Genomic DNA, 23,208 nt, shown 5'->3' on the forward strand with positions numbered 1-23,208 from the left:
CCTCGATTAGGAAGGAAATACGCCTAGAGACAGTCTAATCACATATCATAGAAGACTCACATCGCCTCAATCCCTTCTTGCACATCAACATAGTTTATATACTCAATGCATATTATATATACACACATCAATTGGAACGCATCACTTATATCATAATCAATCACATGGGTCTTGATTATAATGCCAAATCATTATGACACATTCTATTTCGTGCCACACAATTTTGTCGCATAATCAGGCACGTTTATCTTAATCATTCACGCGTTCCAATTTTGAATCACGTCCCAATGGGCATGGCCTACTGACGTTCAGTGGTCTTCTAGCGTAATTAGGCATCGTCTCACCCCATTCAACACGGCAACGTCTACTTCTAGATGGCAATCCTAAAGGAGCATTAGTCCAGTCTCTACTGTGACTGGCATCCGTTGTCTAGGGGCATCCCATATAGGGGCAACATCCACCCGATGTACATCGAGGACAGGTTCTCATAACCATCACACGATCATTCAATTTCGGCTAATGACATTGTGCATTGCACTCAAATGTCTCAATTAAGATAATGCGCTTGGCCTATTTTTTTCGTATTAAAAACATCTGGTGAAAATAATCATGTGTGGGTACACGCTAAGATCGAACCTTAAAAATCGATATGCCTCCTTTTAAAATCCCACTATTTGATATAGTATTTAAAAACATTTTCGGGGTTAAAACCCGACACCTAGTATTTTCTAATTAAATACCAAACTTTCACAATTTTGAAATAATTAATCAAAAATCACAATCACCACTCAATTGCATAAACTAATCACACCACGACAATCAGCACGAAATTCTGGCTACGTGTTATCATGATATAATTTTCGAAAAAGATTAAATAATTAAATTAATTATAAAAGTAATCCAATAAATGCATAATTAAGCTTTAAACCTTAATTTAACCACCATACTCTAGAAAATAAATAATACAATCTAATTAACCCTTAACTAATCTAATCTAACCACCTAACAAATCACTAATTAAACTAAACTAACCACATAAACCATACTTAGCCTAATCTAATTATCTCTTAGGCATAATTAACATCCTAAGCAAGGTTTAGCAAGTAAACTCACCGGATTAGTGGACCAATGAGTTCATGGTGACAGCAATGCCAATGCGGGCAAGATTCAAGCCTGGAGTGATGCCAAAGGAGGTCGAGAAAGGGCTGGAAACGGGCCACGAAGTCTCAGTTTGGGCTAAGATCTCGGCTTATGCTTGCTGGCTGAAACAAGTGGTCGAAGGGACTAGGATGGTGGAACACGATTAGGTGGGATGGTGACGGCTGCAGTGAGACCAAGCGACGTTCGGGGACGATTGGATGACAATGGTGGAGCTCAGGCAAAGTTGCATTGGGGGTTTGGGATGGTGACCTAGGCTCGCGGGGACATGCGAGCTGGCGTGGAATGAAAGGGGCGCACAAATAAGCGTGGCGCGACGATTCCGGCGGTTTAGGTGGGCAGTCGACGACTACTAGCTCAGCTAGCTTCCTTTAGGTCTTATGTTGATTTTCTTGAGCTCACTAAAGCAACAATGGAGAAAGCAAAGTCAATGAAGAAGAAGGAGATGAGTTGTTGCTGACTTGGGGGACAAAGGGCTCTCAAAGTCTTCAAAAATATCAAGAACACTCATTGCTTGGCCCCCACACTCTATGGCTGTTATCCTCAGCCAATTTCCTTCACAAATCTTTGCCAACAAGCCTTGGAGGTGAGCAAAATTGGGTGTCCAAAATTTTGCTTAGCTCCATGGCTATGAATTTTGTATATTTTCCTTCTAAATTCAATCCAATTTCTCTCCAAAACAATCTAATTGATGCCCAAAAATTCTATCCAAGGTATCCTTATTAAGTCCATGATTTTCCTCACCAATGGATCCATCTTGAACGCCAAAATCCACACCAAAACAGTCCTCTTAATTTCACTGTCCAAAATCGCATAAATTTGATTTTTCACCAAAAACTCGAGTTTGTCGAAAAATCTTCAAATGATGAATTGATGTTTCTAAAATAAATCATGATATGAAAGAACTTTCAATTTCTAAAATCGGGTTCAATTTTGCAATTAGTTTCAACTGGACGCTATTTTAGCATGATATAACCTATCGGGTAGTTTTTAGGAATTTTTAGCACATTTGACTCGTGGTCAATTATTTTCGAGCCACATTATACATCTTTGACTTATTGACGACTCTCGGTTGTTATCTCGAAATTTCAAATATGGGGCACATGGTACAGAAATAACAGAAAAATCGATTTATTACCGATTGACAAGAATTTTGCAATCAGATGGGATCACCCATAATTTAATCACATGCTTATGTCGAAATGACCTATCTCCGGTCTCTAATCAATTTTGACAGTGCCGTATTAACCCTTGCAGATTAACACGATTAAGTAATCGAGTTCTAGTCGAATTCTCAATTCAGTTGTGTTTGGATTCCTTAACGGCTTCACTCGATAGATTAGTTATCTCGTGAGTGATCAGCTCAAAGAAAAAGACTATAGGTGCATTGATGAAAAACCTAACTCATTCAATCGAAATTAGAATCAGAAAATCAAGATGTCACACTAAGCCTCAATTAGGACACAAATTCGTCTCAAAGGCAGCCTAAACAAGCGCCAATCATAAACTCACCTCGCCTCGGCACGTCCTTGCACATTAGCATATCTCGTACAATAATAATAGAGTAATGTGCATAAAGAATAATTAGAACACATACACAAATTGTTATGCGCACTGTCGACACACGTGTTCCAATTATTACAACCCCTCAGGCCACGACCAACACAAGTGTTGGCAGTCTTCCGGCATAATCGGGCATCGTCCCGACCCCATCAGGCACGGCAACATTTAGAACCCCCGCCTAGACGACATTCCATAAAGACGCATTGGTTTGGCTTCAACAGCAACTTGGCTTCCGAAGCCCTGCAGGCATCTGATAAAATCGGGCATCATCCCCAAATTCCCGTTGGATGACGGGTTCAATTACGTAGCTACTCAAGCACATCATCAATCAAGCCAACCTTTTATTATTGTTAGTTAGCCAAGAATACCAAAATCCCTTTTGCAAATAATAAACTTGGCAACTCCCCTTTTTTTTTCTTTAAAACTCTATGGAATAAATTTCTACGTGGTCACGTACATAAAATCAGCCATTCAAACTTTGCATGCATCTACTTTAAAGTAACCTCATTATTTTATTGAGCACATAAAATTTGGTGTCCAAACCTGACACCTTTATTTTTTTTCTATTTAATAGCTCATAGAGCCATCTTTTGCAATAATAATGAATAACTACCATAGAGCAATCAATCGCATAATATCATATGTACAAACCATCAAAATCATGCATAATTCCATCCAAGAAAATGAGCGTAAATTACCCAGTCCAAAATCGCCTAATTTTGATTTTTCACCGAAAACTTGAGTTTGCCAAAAAATCTTCGGAGGATGAGTCGATGTTTCTAAAATAAATCGTGACATAACAAAACTTTCAATTTTGAAATCGGGTTCAATTTCGCAGTTAGTTTTAACCGGACGCGATTTTAATGTGACCTAACCTATTGGGTAGTTTTTAGGAATTTTTAACGCATTTGACCTGTGGTCGATTATTTTCGAGCCACATTATACATCTTCGATTCATTGACGACTCTTGGTTGTTGTGAAAATATCGAAATTTCTAATATGGGCACATGGTACAGAAATAACAGAAAAATCGATCTATTACGGATTGACAAGAATTTTGCAATCAGGTGGGATCAGCAACAATTTAATCACATGCCTCTGTTGAAATGACATATCTCTGGTCTCTTATCGATTTTGACAGTGCCGTATTGACCCGTGCAGATTAGCACGGTCGAGTAGTTGAGTTCTAGTCGAATTTTCAAATCAGTTGTGTTTGGATTCCTTAACGGCTTCACTCAATAGATTAGTTATCTTGTGAGTGATCAGCTCAGAGAAAAAGACTATAGGCGCATTGATGAAAAGCCCAACTCATTCAATCGAAAACAGAATCAGAAAATCAGGATGTCACACTAAGCCTCAATTAGGACATGAATTCGTCTTGAAGACAGCCTAAACACCCGCCAATCATAAACTCACCTCGCCTCGACACGTTCCTGCACATTATCATATCTCATACAATAATAATAGAGTAATGTGCATAAATAATAATTAGAACACATACACGAGTTGTCATGCGCACTGTTGATACACGTGTTCCAATTATTACGACCCCTCAGGCCACAATCAACACAAGTGTTGGTAGTCTTCTGGCGTAACCGAGCATCGTCCCGCCCCATCGGGCATGGCAATGTCTTGAAGCTCCGCCTAGACGACATTCCATAAAGGAGCATTGGTTCGGCCTCAACCACGACTCAGCTTCCGAAGCCCCGTTGAGCATCCAATAAAATTGGGCATCGTCCCCAAACTCTCGTTGGGTGACGGGTTCAATTACGTAACTACTCAAGCACATCATCAATCAAGCCAACCTTTTATTACCATTACTTAGCCAAGAATACCAAAATCCCTTTTGCAAATAATAAACTTGGCAACTCCGCTCTTTTTTTTTTTCTTTAAAACTCTTCATAATAAATTCGTATGTGGTCACGTACTTAAAAAAAACCCTTCAAACTTTGAACGCATCTACTTTAAAACCTCCTTATTTTATTGAGCACATAAAATTTGGTGTCCAAACCGACACTTTTTTTTTCCTATTTAATAGCTCATAGAACCATCTTTTGCAATAATAATAAATAACTATCATAGAGCAATCAATTGCATAATATCATATGTACAAACCATCAAAATCACGCATAATTTCAGCCAAGAAAATGAGCATAAAATTCTACTTAATGACTAACTGTCTCTAATTACGCTAATTGTGATTAATTAAATAAATGACGATTAAATTAAGTAAATTATGATTAACTAAACTAAACTCACTTAATTAATTTAACCATGATTAATTAACCTAATCGTAATTACTTAGACTAATCACAATTAAAATTAATTTAAACCATTCTTAATCTCAATTAAACTAAACCAAGCTTAATTAAGACTAATTTAGGCTTAACTAAGACTAACCCTCATTAGCACTAATCTAACCACCCCTAAATGAAATTAACGGCTTAATCAAAGACTAGGAAGTTAACTCATGGGTTTTCGACGACGATGGCCTCACGGCGACGGCGTTGAGGATGTGCCACCGAGGATCGAACGGACTCAACGGGGTGGTGGCAGTCCTTCCAAGCTCTTAGCCAAATGGGGGCGCTCGGCTTGGACGGACGGTGGAGCTGCGGCTGTGGTGTGGTGGTGATGGTGTGAGGCGTGAGTGGAGATGGACGTGTGAGATGAAGGTGATAAGGGTGCTGGGGTGGTGTTGGTGCGGTGCCGCTAGTGGTTGGCGGTGCTAGAGTTGTGGTGATGTTGGTGGAGGGCGCTCGGCTTGACGGACAGTGGAGCTGCGGCTGTGGTGTGGTGGTGATGGTGTGAGGCGTGAGTGGAGATGGACGTGTGAGATGAAGGTGATAAGGGCGCTGGGGTGGTGTTGGTGCGGTGCCGCTAGTGGTTGGCGGTGCTAGAGTTGTGGTGATGTTGGTGGAGGCGTGAGGGTGCTAGGGTGAGGTTGCTAGTGAGCAAAGATGACGTTGGAGTGGTGGTGAGGTGGTGAGGTGGTGAGGCAGTGATGTTGCCATGATACGGGCAAGCGTGAAGATGATGCTGGAGTGGTGCGGCAAAAAAAGAAGGGGAAATGGAGAAGATGAGAAGGAGGGAAAATCAACAGGGGGGGATTTCACGCGTGAAAGAGGGGAAGAAGAGTGGGAGAGAGAGAAAACCAACCAATCAAAGACTTAGGAAAATATTTAATTCATCATCACAATGCCTCAAAAGTCTATGCTCATCCTAGGCCTTCCTAAATACTTTCTAACTCTAATTTCCCAAAAAATAAGCCTATTTGGGGTAAAAAAAAAAAAAATCCAATTTCTCTACCCATCTGAATTTCATTTCCTTTTTCTTTTTGTCCAAAAATCGTTTTTTTTTCCGCAAAATTTCAGACTCATCAAAAATTCGCCGAAAGATGAGACGGCATTCAATAAATAAATCATGACACGCTCGTATGTTCGATTCCCGAAACCAAATTAAATTTCATGGTTAAAATCAATCAAACGCGACTTTAGTATGACTTAATCTATTGGGTAGCTTTTAAGGGTTTTAGCACATTTGACCCGTGGTCGATAATTTTCGATTCACGTTTTTGCATCTCCAAATTGTAGATGACCCTCGGTTGTCATGTAATCGCGAGGGTTCAATTACGTATCATGAATATAATATCAATATAAAATTGGTTTATTGCCGTTCGACGCGAATATCGTAATAATGCGGAACCACCCGCATTTTGACTACATATTTTGATCGAATTAGCTTATATCCGTTCACTAATCGATTTATAACGGTATTGTATTGACTCTTGCCGATTATTATGGTCGAGCGGTCGATTTCTGATCAAATTCTCTAGTCTGTTGCATTTATATCCCTTAACGGCCTCACCTAATAGATTACCTAACTCATGAGTGATCAGTTCCAAGTAAAATAACCTTAAGTGCATCAATGAAATAACCATTTCATATATTTGAATTAGGGGCCAAATTTCGGGATGTCATAGAAAATACTAAGAGTGTTTGAATGACATCAGTGTAGTTGTAATCTCCATTATGTTGCTTGATCCATAGTATAATTTTGTATTGTTGTCCCTATAGAATAAATCCTGTGTAATATCCATTGTATTGCATTTTTTTTTACATCATGGAATTCCAGTCCCGTTTTCAATTAAATTAATCGGGCCTTTCATCAACGTGCCTATAGTATTATTCTTGAGCTGATCATTCATGAAATAACTAGACTATCTGGGAAAGTTATTAAAAGATTTTAATGCAATAGACTTGAGGATTTGACCGCGAATCGACTACTTGACCATGTTCATCTGCAGAGATTATTACGACACAGATAAAAACCAATTAGAGACTAGAGATAAGTCAATTAGACAGAAATGTGTGGCTAAACATGGGTGATTCTACCAAATTGCAAAATTCTTGTTGACTGGTATTAAACTGATTTTTCTATCATTTTGGTACCCTATGTCCGTAATTGAAATCTCGAGATTTTCATGACCATCGAGAGTCGCCAATGAGTCGAAGAGGTTCATTGTGGCTCAAAGAAAATCGATCATGGGTCATTTATACTAAAAATTTCTAAAAGCTATACGGTATGCTAGATTACGTTAAAATCGTGCCAGATTGAAACGCCCGCGAATTTAAATCCTATTTCAAAATTGAAAATTCTGTCATTTATGAGTTATTTTAAGAGCGTCGACTCATCCTTTGAAGATTTTTTTGCATACAATTTTTTGGTGAAAATTCAACATAGGGCTGTTTTCATTAGGAAAATTCAGGGGACCTTTTTTATTGTGTTTTTGGGATGCAAATTGATTCTATTGGCGAGGAAAAATACCAATTTGATTGAGGACATGACGGTGGAATTTTGAGGGCCGAATTGAATTAATTCAAGAGGGATTGGAAGTGGAATTGAAGGAAATGTCTTCAAATTCGTAGCCCCCCATGCCTTCAACCTTTGGACCATCTCAATGGCTTCTAGAGGAAGATTTAAGGCTAGAAAATGGCTGAGAAAACCAGTTGGCCATGGTGGGGCATGGTCAAGGGGACAAAGGGGTAGGATTGAGACCAAGTGGCCCCCTCCAAGCTTGTTGTCCCCCCCTTCTCTTCCCCATTCAGTTGATTCCCCATTTCCAAATCAAAGAAGCTAGAGAAAATCCTCCAGAAAATGAGCAGCTCACCCTCCCTCACTGTCGACGCCCCCTACTGCTCGCTAGGCCCGCCGTTCGCCATTGCACACCGCACACCAGCCGTGAGCCTTTCACACGTCATCCCTCTTCCCCATGCGCCGTTTGCCTTGGTCTTGCCATCCCTGGACTGCCTTAGGTCACCGTCCAGCCCGTTGAAGCTCCTGACCACCTATCCCGCCGCTATGAAGCTCCGCTAAGCCCCACTGCAGCCTATTTGCCTCACCTTGCCCATTTCCATCCCAACCAGCCGCTTAGCCTCCTCCTCGACCCACTGACCAGAACTGAAGCCCCCGGGCTTGCTGTGCACTGTTTGGCCCACTTTGGAGCCCTTCCCAACCCGGCTCGGTGTCACCACTTTGGAGTTTAAGGCTCGTCTCCACGTCCTCATTCAAGTGAACTCACTGGCTTGCAAATCCAATGAGTTTACTCATTAATCTCTGCTTAGGAAGTTAATTATGCTTAAAGGTTGATTAGTTTAGGTTAAGTGTGGTTTAGGTGGTTAGTTAGAATGTATTAGCAATTTAATAGTCTGATATTGCATGTTAGGTGTTAGAGTAGTGCAATTATCAAGTAGATAAGTTGTAATATTTATTTAAATAGGTTCAGAATTTTTTTAGGTCCGTTTCGGTATTTAATTAGGCTTTTCCGGCCTAAGTTGCATTTATTGGTATTTATTAATTAATTTTGGTAATTATTTAATTAATTATTATTTTCTGAAAATTAGACTGAGATAGATGGTGATCGGAATTTTGTATTGATCACAGTGGTATGATTAGTTTATTTAATTGAGTGCTGGTTTGAACAATTTGAGTGTGAATTGTAATTTTGGGTATTTATCTCAAAATTTAATAATTTCAATATTTAATTAAAAAATTACCGGGCATCGGTTTACAGCGCTAAAAATTTTTTATCGGCTATATAATTAGTGGGATTTTAAGAGTTAAAGATATTATACTTTTGGCCGAGACCTATCGTGTACCCACACATGATTATTTTTATCAGGCATATTTTTAACATGATAAAATGGGGCCAAGTTTGTTATTTAATTGAGGGATTGATGTGCAAGGCACAAAGTTCTTGGCCAGAGTGAGTTTATCGTAGTTTAGCTTGTGTGAGCATTGGGCTTTCAACTTATGAGAGTAGTATATTATATTAGCCTATAAGTGCTTAGTATGTCAGCTTGTGAGAGTAGTATACTTTATCAGCTTGTGTGAGTAATGATCATTTATCAGCTTGTGAGAGCAACGATCCGTATATCAGCTTGTGAGAGCAACGATTCATATATCAGCTTGTGGGAGCTACTATTTATCTATATCAGCTTATGCGAGCTATTATCTATCATTTTTTGCTTATGTGGGCATAGTCTGTGTTGACAGTATCGGATAGATAGTATTGAATTGATAGATAGTATTGATTGGATAGATTGATAGATAACATCGTGGGGGTTGAATTGATTGGTTGAGTGTGTGTACTGACTTGCAAGAAGGAATAGAGGTCAAGGTAAGTCCTCTAACTTGTGCTTGAGCTTAGGCAACCCTCGGGGTGTATTTTCTTCTTAGTCGGGACTTAAGGGGGTGAACTTACTGAGACATCATCTCACCCTATTGTGGGATAACATTTTCAGGTCCTTAGATGGTAGCTCCTCTTGAGCATTTTGGCCAACCAAAAAAGGTCACCAAGAAGAGGTGTCATATTTCGCTTCATGGGCACCTGAGGGGATGGGTCTATGAACTCATGAGGTCCGTGGTCTGGGTTGATGTGGGTCTTCCCCATAATGTACCCCATCAATACAGATCATGGTATCATCGTGAGCGGAATGGACAAAACAAGGATCCCATATCGGAGTCTGAGGTCCCTATGTCGGTGCTGGAGGTTGCTTTTGGAAAAGGCACGGCAGATCCTCCTGGTGGTTTGGTGGTAGACCTGGATATTTTAGATCCAAGGACCCCGAAGTATTCAATTGAAGACTCCAATGAGTAGAGGATCTGTAGTACTCCGAAACCTACCTTTTTGCATGCCTTGTATATATCGACTAGTATTGTATATGACATAGTTTGGTTTGTATATATAAGTGTGTTGTGGTATGAAAAATTTGTTGCCCTACTTTTCTTTCCCATCTTGTTGTTGTTTGGGGATTTATTTTTCACTTCCGCATGCGCATTAAAATGAATGGGTTGGCGGCGCATCTTGGAACCTCACCTATTTAATCAACCACAGAGGGATGGACACATGCTCGGAGGATCGGGACATGACATCCCCATTCAGTGGTATCAGAGCAGGTTAGTGGTTGGAGTGATAAGGAACGATAAGTTTATGGGATAGTTAGTAGCATTGGCCTTTAGTGCATATCTGTATTAGCTAACTTGGTAGAATTATTTGTTTGTGTGGATCGCTCAACTTCTAATTATGTGTGGAATTGGAAGACAAGTTTATGTAGAAACTTGCAAGATGAGTGATCGGGAGTAGAGGACCCCTAGAAAGTGTACTATAGGGTCTGTCACTCGGGGTAGGACACTGATGAGGGTTGATACTTGAGGAGGCCATAGTAGAGCACCAGCTCAGGCTAGCACAAGTGAAGTAGCACCGCCTCCTGTTGGTGTTAGGGTAGTAGCCCATGATGATCCAAGATTTACTAGGATCTATAGTACTCCGAACCCCCCTTTTTACATACCTTGTATACATCAACTAGTATTGTATATGACATAGTTTGGTTTGTGTATATAAGTGTTGTGACCCTATTTTTCTATCCCATCTTATTGTTGTTTGGGGATTTATTATTCACTTCCGCATGCGCATTAAAATGAATGGGTCGGCGACGCATCCTGGAACGTCACCATTTAATCGACCATAGAGGGATGGGCACGTACTCGGAGAATCGGAGCGTGACATCCCCGTTCAGTGGTATCAGAGCAGGTTAGTGATTGGAGTGATAAGGTGCGATAAGTTTATGGAATAGTTAGTAGCATTGGCCTTTACTTCATGCTGGTGCATGTTTGTATTAGCTGACTTGGTAGAATTGTTTGTTTGTGTGGATCGCTCAACTTCTAAATCTGTGTGGAATTGAAGGGCAGGTTTATGTAGAAAACTTGCAAGATGAGTGATCAGGAGTGGAGGACTCCTAAAAAGCATACTATAGGGTTTGTCACTTGGGGTAGGACGCCAACGAGGGTTGATACTCGAGGAGGCTGTAGTAGAGCGCTAGCTTAGGCTAGCGCAAATGAAGTAGCACCGCCTCTTGTTGGTGTTAGGGTAGTAGTCCATGATGATCCAAGATTTGCTGGGATCATGTAAGCGCTCGAGATGCTGGGAAATAAGATGGATTAGCAAGCTTAGATTCTAGCTACTAGTGCTGCTGCTTCAGCCGCCGCTACCACAGCTACCACTAATGTCACCACAGAAGCTGCTATTGCTGCTGCCGCACCTGTCGCCGCACTTGCTGGGTTTCTACCATGGAACGTGATTGCTGAGAGACCGATGCATAAGCTGGTGAAATAGTTTTTGAAGCTGAACATACCGAAGTTCACTAGGGCAAGAGACCTTGAAGCTGCAACACTATGGATCCAAGGCTTGAAAAAGGCATTTGCACTATTAATGTGCATCGAGGCGGAGAAGGTAGTTTTTGCAACCTACCAGTTGTAGGGAATTGCGAGTACTTGGTGGAGAGCCACCCAAGGAATAGTGTTCCTTAAAGGTATAGTCCCGGACTGAAATGCTTTTGTCAAAATCTTCAACAAGAAGTACTTCTTTGATAGTGCTAGAGAACTGAAGATGGTGCAATTCCAGCGCCTCCACCAAGGTTCAATGATTGTAGAATGAAGCGAAGTTCGCTGAACTATTGCAATATGCCCCGAACTAGTCGAGAACTTGGTAAACCAAGCTAGAAGGTTTTGAGATAGGCTCAAACCGGAAGTGAGAAGCCCGCTAGTACCATTCAATTTGAAGGGATACAATAACCTTTATGAACGAGCCAGCTGATAGAGAGAGATTATAACGAACGAGCCGCCTCGTTTGGATCAAGGTTCATTTCAAACAGAGATAGAAACTGGTTTGGGAAGAGGCCCATGACCGGAGGAATGATTTTAGGTTTTGCCCAATAGGAAGGGTGGAGTTAGTAAGCTAGCACCACATCAGAATGGCGTGTCACTTTTGCGGAAAACGACATGGCTCAGCCCCATGCCATTTAAGGGTGGGTGCATGTTTTGAGTGTGGCCAAAAGGGTCACATGGCCAGAGATTGTCCCAGAAGACCAAGGGAATAATAGCCACCACCACTAATGGGTCAGATCAAAGGATTTGCGTCGCAGAATGCACCGCAAGGTGGATAGAACAAATCCCCAGCTCAAGGAACGGTGTACACCATCACAAGAGGTTAGGCTAAGGACGCGCCCGAGGTGATTACAGGTATGGTTTCTCTGAACAACCATGCTGCTTATGCTTTGTTTGACCCTAGAGCGACTCATTCTTTTATTGCCGAGCAATATGTTAAGCTAATAGGATAAAGTCCTGAATTGTTGGAGTCAGTGGTTAGCATTTCTTCACTAGTAAATGATGATGTGTTAGTCGCATTAGGTTATTCTAGTTGCAAGTTAGTGATTGGTGAGCGAGAGGGGAAGATAGACTTGTTAGTCCTAGCCATGTATGATTTCAATTTGATAATTGGCATAGATTGGCTCACTAGGCAATGAATTAAGATGAATTGTTATCGTAAAACGATTTAGTTTGACTCGTTAAATGGTGAGAATTTTGAGTTTGTTAGAAGTCGAGGATGACCCTCAATTACCTTGATCTCATCGCTTGAGGCAACCCGTTTATTAGACGGGGGTTATCAAGGTTACTTGGCAACTGTCGTGGATACGAAAATTGAGAAGTTGAAGATCAAAGATATCTTAGTGGTGTGAGAATTTCCAGATGTATTCTCGAAGGAATTGTCGAGCTTACTACCATAAAGACAGATCGAGTTTGTGATTGAATTAGCTCTCGGGATAGAGCCAATTTCTAAGGCTCCTTACTGAATGTCGTTATCTGAGTTGAAGGAACTAAAGGTGTAGATGCAAGAATTGTTGGATAAGGGATTCATACGTCCCAGTGCATCACCTTAGAGAACACCGGTTCTATTCGTGAAAAAGAAAGATGGTTCATTATGCCTGTGCATCAACTATTGCCAACTCAATCAAGTGACGATCAAGAATAAGTATTCATTACCAAGGATTGATGATTTGTTTGACCGGCTGCAAGGAGCGTTGATATTTTCTAAAATCGACTTGATAACAAGTTATCATCAGTTAAGGATCAGAAAAGATGACATACTAAAGTCAGCGTTTTGTACTAGATATGGCCATTATGAGTTTACTATAATGTCGTTTGGACTAACGAACGCTCCAGCTGCTTTCATGGATTTGATGAACCGAGTGTTTAAGGAATACTTGGATCAGTTCGTGATCGTGTCCATCGATGATATTCTAGTGTATTTGAGAAGTACTGAGGAGTACGAGAGTCATCTGAGAATGGTAGTGCAGACTCAAGGATTTACGAGTTGTACGCTAAGTTCAGCAAGTGCGAGTTTTGGTTGACTCAAGTAGCGTTCTTAGGTCACGTGATTTCAAGTGAAGGAATCTTCGTGGACCCGTCCAAGATTGAAACAATAATCAACTAGCCAAGATCAACAACCGTGATAGAGATTAGAAGCTTTTTGGGTTTGGCAAGGTACTATAGACGGTTCATGGAAAGATTTTCAGCCTTAGCATTCGCTATTGACTCGACTCCTAAAGAAAGAAGAAAAGTTTGTGTGAATAGACAAGTGCGAGCGTAGTTTCCAAGAGTTTAAGCAGAAATTGACTACTGCACTTGTGTTGACCATTCCATATGGTCCTGGAGGATACGAGATCTATAGTGATGCGTCATTTAGAGGACTAGGTTGCTTGCTTATGCAACATGGCTTGCTTATGCAACATGGTAAAGTTGTTGCATGTGCCTCTCGTCAATTGAGACCTCATGAATAGAATTACTTGACGCATAACTTAGAACTCGCAACAATCATTTTCACTCTAAAGATTTGGGAGACATTATTTGTGCCGAGAAAGATTCTAAATCTTCACTAACCATCAAAGTCTCAAGTATCAATTCTCTTAGAAGGAGTTGAATATGAGATAGCGTCGCTGGATGGAACTTTTGAATGACTATGATTGTGATCTTTTGTATTACCCTAAGAAGGAAAATAAGGTCGCCGACACTTTGAGTCGAAAGTCTTCAGTTGCACATATACTAGTTAAGGAGTGAAATTTACTCAAGAGAGAGCTCAAGATTCGATTTTCAAGTTTGAGGTAGGCCACTTTTCAAATCTTATGGCCACCCTTAGAATTGAGCCGGATGTTTAGATTAGAATTAAGGCACTTCAGCCGACATGCCCAGATGTTCAGAAGATTCTGCAAGAGGATACCGATAAGAGGAAAGTTGATTTTCAAATTTCTGAGGACGGAACACTAAGGTTCCCGAGGATGATTGTGTGTACCTGATGATGCATAGCTTAGAGAAGAGATCTTATTAGAAGCTTATCGTAGTAGTTACAACATTCATCTTGGTAGTACGAAGATATATCAGAATCTACGTCAACACTATTGATAGTCTGGTATGAAGGTGGACATTGCCAAGCATGCCGCCAAGTGTCTAACGTGTCAACAAGTGAAGGCACAACATTGTAAGTAGGGAGGACTTCTGCAACTTCTCGAGATTCCTAAGTGAAAATGGGAATACATTACGATGGACTTTGTGACAAGTTTACCAAAGAGTCAGAGAGGTAATGATTCCATTTGGATAGTGGTTGACAGATTGATGAAGTCAGCTCACTTCATTGCAGTACGAAAGGACCTTGATTTGGATAGGCACGCAGAGTTGTATGTGCATCAGATTGTGCGTCTGCATAGAGTGCTGGTGACGATTACAGGCTACTTTAGGGATGAAGCTGCAGTATAGTATGGCCTATCATCCACAGACGGATGGCTAGTCTGAGAGGATGATTAAGACCTTCAAAGATATGCTACAAGCTTGCGTGCTGGACTTCAAGGGAAGCTGGGAGGAACAACTTCACCTTGTCAAGTTTGCCTATAACAACAGCTACTAGCAAAGCATTCATATAGCTCCTTTCGAAGCATTATATGGCAGGGCGTGTAGAACACCATTTGTTGGGATGAAGTCGGAGAAAGAAAGATCACAGGCCCAAAGTTGATTAAGTAGTTAGTGGATGCAGTTGCAGTCATTAGGGACAGGTTAAAGACCGCTCAAAGTCGGCATAAAAGCTACGCAGATAAGCGCGGGAGACCATTGGAATTCCAAGTTGGTGATCACATTTTTTTGAAGGTGTCACCGATGAGGGAACTTTGCGCTTTGGCAAGAAGGGAAAAATGAGTTCAAGGTACGTAGGTCTCTTTGAGATTCTAGAAAGAATCGGGATCCTAGCGTATCGTCTTACATTGCCGCCAAGACTAGCGCAAGAGCACAATGTCTTTCAAGTGTCAATGTTGAAAAAGTATGAGACATTTCGGAACCAAAGGGGGAGGACCCAAAAAAACCCTTAGTTCGAAAATCAACACAAAGGAAAAAAAAAGGGGGGCTTTTTGAGAAGAGAAGCAAAAGTCTTAATCGCTGATGACCTCGCAGAGAGAAGTGACGAGAAAAATCAAAAGAAAAAAAAAAGAAAAACGTGGCGGTTTCCTTCTCCGTGAAGTGGACGCCCGTGCCTCGCACCTGACTCGAGGTTTCCTCCCGCGAGCTCGCGTCTAGCCCCCGCTCCCCGCCATCGCGACCCGGCCCGACACTAGCAGATCCGTGATCCCCGCAACAGCCGCATCCCGAGCCGGCTCACCGCCCCGCCTCATTCGTTTCCGTCGCAATCCTCTCTCGCCGCTTGTCCGAAGCTCCGGTGACCCTTGTTCCACGATGCCCGCCACACACCCGTGGGACACCAAGCCCGGTTTAGACGGCGACCCATGTGAGTTAGACTAGGCGAGTTTTTATATTTGGTTTTTATTCTAACTTGATTTATTTTTATCATTAGGAAATTTGGTTATGATAATAAAAATATTGACCCGCGAGACATCGGGTTAGATTTTTTTAGACTTTTTATGGCAAAATTCATGAATTACAAATCATTGATTCATATTAAAATAATATACCATTGATTTACATGGATGGATTTTTATTTTGGTAGGTTTATACACATTTCACATTTAAAGCAATGCATTTTATTTTTTTAGATTCATAAGATTAGGTTAATTTTTCTTTAATAAAACAAAAAAGATGAACAAAAAATGTTATGCGTGCCATATGAGTTATAGTTTTTTTTAATAAAAAGAAAATGCTAAAAAGTAGTTTGTTGCTTTCTTTTTTAATAAAATCATTATGTCATTAAAAATTTTAAAAAACACCTTGGTTAATTAATAGGTTAACATAATTAATCTCATATCATCATTGAAGCATTAAAAGTAACTTAGGAATATCATGTAGCACATGCGATTATAAAAAAAATCGATGTTTAAGAATTGCATCTCGCATGTCATTAAAATAAATTCATGCGATTGTACCCCATGTTTACCATTTTTTATTTTGTTTTTAAAGATTGTAACCGCATGTTTAAAGTTTTTTGAGGATAAAATTTTTATAAGAGGACAAGAGTTGTGACATCCTAGAATTTCAGTCCCGTTTTCAATTTAAATTAATTGGACCTTTCATCGACACACCTATAGTGTTATTTTCTGATATGATCACTCATGAGATAATTAAACTATATGGGAAAATCATTAAAGGATTTTAATGCAATAGACTTGAGGATTCGACTAAGAATCGACTACTCAACCGTGCTCATCTGTAGGGATCATTATGGTACAGTTAAAAATCAATTAGAGACTAGAGATATGTCGGTTTGATAGAGATGTGTGGCTAAATGTGGGTGATTCCACCAAATTGCAAAATTCTCGTCGACCGGTACTAGACTAATTTTTATATCATTTTGGTACCTTGAGCCCATAATTCAAACTTCGAGATTTTCACGATTACCGAGAGTCACCAATGTGTCGAATAGGTTCATTGTGTGAGCTACTATCTATCATTTTTAGCTTGTGTGTGCATAGTATGTGTTGATAGTACCAGATAGATAGTATTGAATTGATAGATAGTATTGATTAGATGGATTGATAGATAACATAGTGGGGGTTGAATTGATTGGTTGAGTGTGTGAATTGTACTGACTTGCAGGAAGGAACGAAGACTAAGGTAAGTCATCTGACTTGTGCTTGTGGTTAGGCAACCCTTGGGGCGTATTTTCTTCCTAGTCGGGACTTAGGGGTGAACTTGTTGAGATGTCGTCTCACCCCGTTATGGGATAACATTTTCAGGTCCTTATATGGCAACTCCTCTCGAGCATTTTGGTCAACCAAAGAAGGTCACCGAGTAGAGGTGTTATATTTCGCTTCATGGGCACCTGAGGGGATGGGTCTATGAACTCGTGAGGTCCGTGGTCTGGGTTGATGTGGGTCTACCCCATAAGGTACCCCATCAATATAGATCATGATATCATCGTGAGCGGAATGGATAGAACAAGGGTCCCATACCGAAGTCTGAGGTTCTTATGTCGATGCTGGAGGTTGCTTTTGGAAAAGGCACAGCAAATCTTCTTGGTGGCTCGGTGGTAGACCTGGATCTTTTGGATCCAGGGACCTCGGAGTATTCAGTTGAAGACTTCAATGAGTAAAGGATCTATAGTACTCTAAACCCCCCCTTTTTGTAGACCTTGTATACATCAGCTAATATTGTATATGACATAATTTGGTTTGTGTATATAAGTGTGTTATGGTTTGAAAAATTTGTGGCCCTGCTTTTCTATCCCATCTTGTTGTTATCTAGGGATTTATTATTCGCTTATGCATGCACATTAAAATGAATAGGTCGGCGACGCATCCTAGGATGTTGCTATTTAATCAACCACATAGGGAAGGTTACTCGCTCGGAGGATCGGGGCGTGACATTATTATTTTCTAGCTCCACTCAACTAAGAAACTAAGGCTTCTTATTCATTGCTAGTATAACAAAAAATTTACATATACGCTATTGGCCGATTGACATGTGCACTCAAAAATAATAATGTAATTGAATACTTTCATATGTCAACATTCAAAGATGCACGTTGCTACCATTATGTATATCCAATTGCTATGCTGAACTTCTTAGCCCACCTTTCTGTATAAATTTAGTGGTGTGTGTCCTATGGTTTCATCACAAATAGTTAAGTTCAGCCTTACTTCGTTTCTAATGAAACAATTCACATGAAGAATCAAGATTCATAGAAATCCGAGATTGTTTGAACTTTTATTCTGTACCAGATTAACTGCTTTGTTTCGAATGAATAGAGTTCACTTGCTTTCCAAACAAAACAGAAATATATAGGAGTTAAAAGATTCAATTTATGTCATTATAATGTCATTGATCCTGAAAACCAAGGGTTGAAATTGATTAACAAAAGCAAAGAGGGACTGAGAAAGCTAGTATTGTTTCGTTTCCTCAATGGCCAATTGAATTCCCTTTATTTTCCTCAGGCTGAACCATTCTCATAAGATCAAGATATGACTTCCCTTCAAGCTCACGAGAGAAGAGTCCCCTCAAGTAATTAGCAACGCCGATTCTTCTGAACAGTGCCGGCTTGTCTGGTGTGATTAGGCTAGGTGCAGGACCAATTTCCTCTTCCAATTTCGGGCTGTAAAATTTGGCAATTGAGAGCCTCTCCTTCGTTGAGTTAACTATTGCTCGGTGCTCGATGCTACGATAAGTACCATTCGTCACAATCTGTGTTAATCGTCAAATGCATAGATTATTTTATCATGTCTCTAATGGCTTTTTCTTCATGAATACTCATTCTATCAAACTAATTAGCCCATTTCATATGAATAAATAATGATGTCCACATTGGAATTCTGAAATTATACATGTAACTACGCATATCTCCCCCATTTTATTACAAAGAAAAAACCATAAAACACCTCAAACTATGTCCACCGTGACACATTTATCTTAAACATTTTTTTTTGCTACAAAAAGAACCCAAAATTATACCCACTATGACACAATTACCGTAACCATTTTCTTGTGACATCAAAAACTTGAAACTTGTAACTGTATGATGCATTTATTTTCGGCCAAAATGACGTTATTTTTGTTTCACTTAAGTCTTGTAGGTGCCAGTGTCAACACAATTTGCCTCTTGCTATCCATGAAGGCAGATTTTTAATAGTTTCCATTGACAGAATATTGGCGTATGATAAATATGTCGCATAGAAACAAGTTTGAGATTTTTGTTGTCATAAAGAAAAAAGATTTAGGGTAAATATGTTACAATGAGTATAGTTTGGGATTTTCGAAGTTTTTTCTCTTTATTATTTGATTAATTCATTCACAAGCGCAGATATTTTCGTTTGGATAGATTACTCATCCAAATATATTAGAAATGCATAAACGAAACGGTAGACGAATTTGTCATCAATAGCAGATGAATGTAGAAATACTAGCTCATATATAAGACACAATTAGTTGGAACTCCGCGTCAAAACAATGGAAATAGGGCCAATCGCAATACTTACCTCTAAAATGTCTCCGACATTGACAACGAAAGCCTCGGGAAGGGGCTTGACGAGGACCCACTTGCCCTGTTTCCTTACTTGGAGACCTTCCACTTCATTGACCTGGAGAAGAATGGTGAGGCCTGCGGAGTCAGAATGAGGAGTGAGGCCGATGACGAGGTCGGGTCGCGGACACGGAGGGTAATAGTTCATCCTAATGGATTGCCTGCCCTCATCAAACAGTTCCATCATCTCCTTGGTGTCCATCTTCAGAGCTTTTGCCATGAGGAGGAGAATCTTCATTGCAAGGTCTCGTAGCTTCGAGGAGTATTCGTCCAAGACATCTCTGTATAATGATAAGATGATACATATAAGAATAGGTTCGAAAGGCAGAGATGAAAAGAGCACGAATTTTCTTACAAAATATGAGTAGTTTCATCTCGACGGTGAGATTGCAAGATGTGTAGAAGATAGTTAAACAAGTCGTGTATACAATATTCAGCATAAAACTAAGGCATTCTTGATGATGTGAGGTAATCTTGAAACTAGTCTTCCATGCTGACCCATGTGAGCCCAACTCACATATACAGTTGGCTCCCAGCAGTGCATGTAAGTTTGCCACACGCGCACCAGGTGCCGTCGAGAATATTTCCTAATTTTAACCTTTGAATTAAAAACTGATATGTCAATCATTTAGAGTAAACTTAAAATCATCCTAAATTTAGATCCCGCTTCGGAATAATCCATATTGGGCTAGTAATGAAGCGAAAAATCCAATTGGAAAGAGCGGGGAAGGGCAGGGCACAAGTTCACATCTCTCTTGGAAACGAGGGGAGACTACCCTTTATATACTAGTGGGATATATAAATGAACTAATAGTTTATAAATTACTTGAAAAAATGAATATTGTTATTTCTTCAGCAATAAAAGTTATATTTAATTGGCATGGGCACAAGAGGAAAAATAATCCACTCCACATTTCAATTGACCTACGATAAGGAATGAAAACATTTTGTGAGAAATATAGAATCAAGTGAAGCATTAGATTTATGATCCTTAGGCAACAATCTAGAGTCAAACCCGTGATACATGTGCTTACTTATCTTATCATGCATACTTAGCAGAAGCATACTAAGCCATCTGATCACATTCTTTGGACGTAATCTGTTAACTACAGATTCATTAATCTCCTGATGCATGCAGGCTAATTCATGTAATACGGTTCCCAAATTTTGTAAAAGTCAAAAATTAAAGTTCTCTATGAACTACGAGCCTATTAATATTCTAAATTAACTCAATCTCATTTGAATAATAACAAAGCACTTCTTGTTCTTGAATTTAATGTAATAAACTCATGTCCATTCATGTTAACACTAGCCTCTATCGGTCTTTCAACGAGTAATTTCCCTGTCAAAACTTGTTGTACTTAAGAGATTTGATCGTTTTTTTTCTATACAAAACCTAATAATACACAAACTCTTAAAAAGTCTTTAATAAATAGTTAAGATCAACTTATCAATGATAAGAAATCGTTACTCAATGGACAATAGAAATCCGATAAAGCATGGGATCACCTCGTAATCTATCTCACTATTGATTGGATTGTTCTTTATGAACAATGGATAAGCAAATCATTCTACCTGTAATCTATGGAACAAAAAGCCAAATACGAATGGCCTATGAATCCAATATAGTATAATTCCATGTGTGTACTGAAATTGCGTTAACAATCACTTACCTGCCCATGAAAAGCTGAAAGCGACGACTTCATTCGGCCTTTCTTGTTTAGCCATCGATAATCTTCTCACTATTCAAGGGTAAAGCAATAAATCTAGCCCATTTTTTTAAGCTAACCAGGCTTGAATTTGATACCATCGGAAACGACAATTCTTGGGAAGGGCAGAAGTAGAAAAGGAGAAAACAGAAGAAAAGATGGGGTAATTGATCAAATCAGATCTGGCCAATTAAGTCCTTCGGGCAATACAGAACGTCCCATTGATATATCGTGTACTCGATGAGAGAGAGAGAGAGAGAGAGAGAGAGAGAGAGAGAGAGAACCTGAACGGCGAAGGAAGCAAGGGAAAAAGGTGAGGTTTTCTCAAATGTCTTGGGAGGGACACCATGAAAAATAGGTCGGCCCAATCAAGCTTTTGCTCCTCCGACACGACAAGCGCCTGCCCAAAACCCTCCATGTCTCCTTCTTCTTGCCAAAACTTCCTCTTCTCCTCTATTGGAAGCTTGAAGAACTCTTGTATACCGGACTTCACCTCCTCAACCAATGAACAACTCACTCCATGATTTATCAACTGCGTGCGCAAACAGGGATTGAACTTCAAAAGTCCATTCTCGGAAAAGAAAAATCCGGACCTTTTGTCCCAAGTAATCCTCACAGAAAGAATAAAAGCAACTATTGTAAAATTTTACCTGGAAGAATCCCCAATCTCTACATGCAGCGTGCAACTTTTCAAGCTCGGACTCCATGGTATGGTCATTGCTTGAGGATAGCTTGCTCAGGTCAATTACTGGTACTTGAAGCCACGAAGTTGCTTGATCATCATGCATGAACATATAATCTTGGTCGGTACGGACATAGCGAGTTGGGACTTCACTTATGGCCTCTTTTGCCAACTCTAGAACACTTGGGACTAGAAGAGAACTACCAAGCTTTGTGAGATTTGCGTCCATCGTCGTAACAAGAGGATCGGACGACAAGAACCTCAAAAGATGTGGTGACTGGTAACGGGCAAGAGCTAATCAATCTAAGTTTGTCAGCTGTTTTTCCATTTCTTTTCCATTTCTTTTTCTTTCTATTCCTTTCTGTTTTTCTTCTTTTTTATTCTTTTTGGATGGGCTTGGCTGTACATCTTGCTTAAAGATCCTATTTTTCTATTATACACTGCTGCCATCGCTGTCCCGTTTGCTGGGTGTTTTATTCCCCCCATATAAAAATATTTATTTGCATCCCATAAGATTCTTGAGGTCAATTAAAGAAATTTCATTTAATTTTTCTACATTTAAATTATTTTTTTGTTAAATACTGTTGTCATTATTATTTGACCAAGCGGGGATGTACTAAATCCATAACCCCAGAGTGAAGGAGGGAACGGGGCCATGGGGTTGTTAATGGGCATCCGTTATTCGTGGCCATTTTTTTCTTTTAACTAGAGATGATCAAGTAAAGGTTGATGATTACCGGCACTGGCATATACCTATGTTGGTTTAAGAATGGCATAGGGACACTTTTGAGAGTTTTTTGCCTCAAAAGTTAATTGCTTCTTGTCCATTACCAATCAAAACTTTCACTGGAGGGTCTAATGGCCGTAGGATGTTACGTAAACTGGTTTCTCATTCATAGTAATTATGTCATGAAACCTTGCGTCTCGAACCACAAGAAAAACAAGTTCAGACGCGATGTGTAGTTTGGAAAACCGTGACTTAGTCTATATCAATAAATATGTGCATCCATATCAAATCTCTCGAAGTAAAAAGACACAAGCTGGGTTTCGACTATAAATATTCCAAATCATATTTTGACTCTATCCTAAGCTGAAAATGACACAGACCAAGTCAAATTGTGCATGTTTATGTCAATTTTGGGATGTTTATTGGCAAGCCATGCCCAACTGCCAACTCACAAAATTAAGGCTTTTTGTCTCTACGTATCACTCTATTCGTATAGACATACTATAAATATAATTTTAAAATTATTATT

General features: G+C 39.8%; 1 protein-coding gene across 1 annotated transcript; it reads right to left on the bottom strand.

Moving 5' to 3' along the window:
- Positions 1 to 18,394: 18,394 nt before the first annotated feature.
- Positions 18,395 to 22,219, bottom strand: LOC104445094 (protein SRG1). Its single transcript, XM_010058907.3, has 4 exons — positions 21,921 to 22,219; positions 21,555 to 21,802; positions 19,518 to 19,842; positions 18,395 to 18,726 (listed from the first exon to the last, which is right to left on the bottom strand). Exons 1-4 carry the CDS (start codon positions 22,179 to 22,181, stop codon positions 18,445 to 18,447), a joined length of 1,116 nt encoding a protein of 371 aa, XP_010057209.2. The 5' UTR covers positions 22,182 to 22,219; the 3' UTR covers positions 18,395 to 18,444.
- Positions 22,220 to 23,208: the final 989 nt, after the last annotated feature.

The sequence above is a fragment of the Eucalyptus grandis genome, chromosome 5 (genome assembly GCF_016545825.1).
Source record: "Eucalyptus grandis isolate ANBG69807.140 chromosome 5, ASM1654582v1, whole genome shotgun sequence".
Classification (NCBI taxonomy): domain Eukaryota; kingdom Viridiplantae; phylum Streptophyta; class Magnoliopsida; order Myrtales; family Myrtaceae; genus Eucalyptus; species Eucalyptus grandis.

Bases quoted from the DNA above. Each gene is read 5' to 3' on its own strand.
- LOC104445094 (XM_010058907.3), bottom strand. From the start codon at position 22,181: ATGGACGCAAATCTCACAAAGCTTGGTAGTTCTCTTCTAGTCCCAAGT. The intron at 21,803-21,920 runs GTAAAATTTTAC...TTGCGCACGCAG, and splicing joins GAGATTGGGGATTCTTCCAG to TTGATAAATCATGGAGTGAG. The intron at 18,727-19,517 runs GTAAGTATTGCG...CGATTAACACAG, and splicing joins ATGTCGGAGACATTTTAGAG to ATTGTGACGAATGGTACTTA.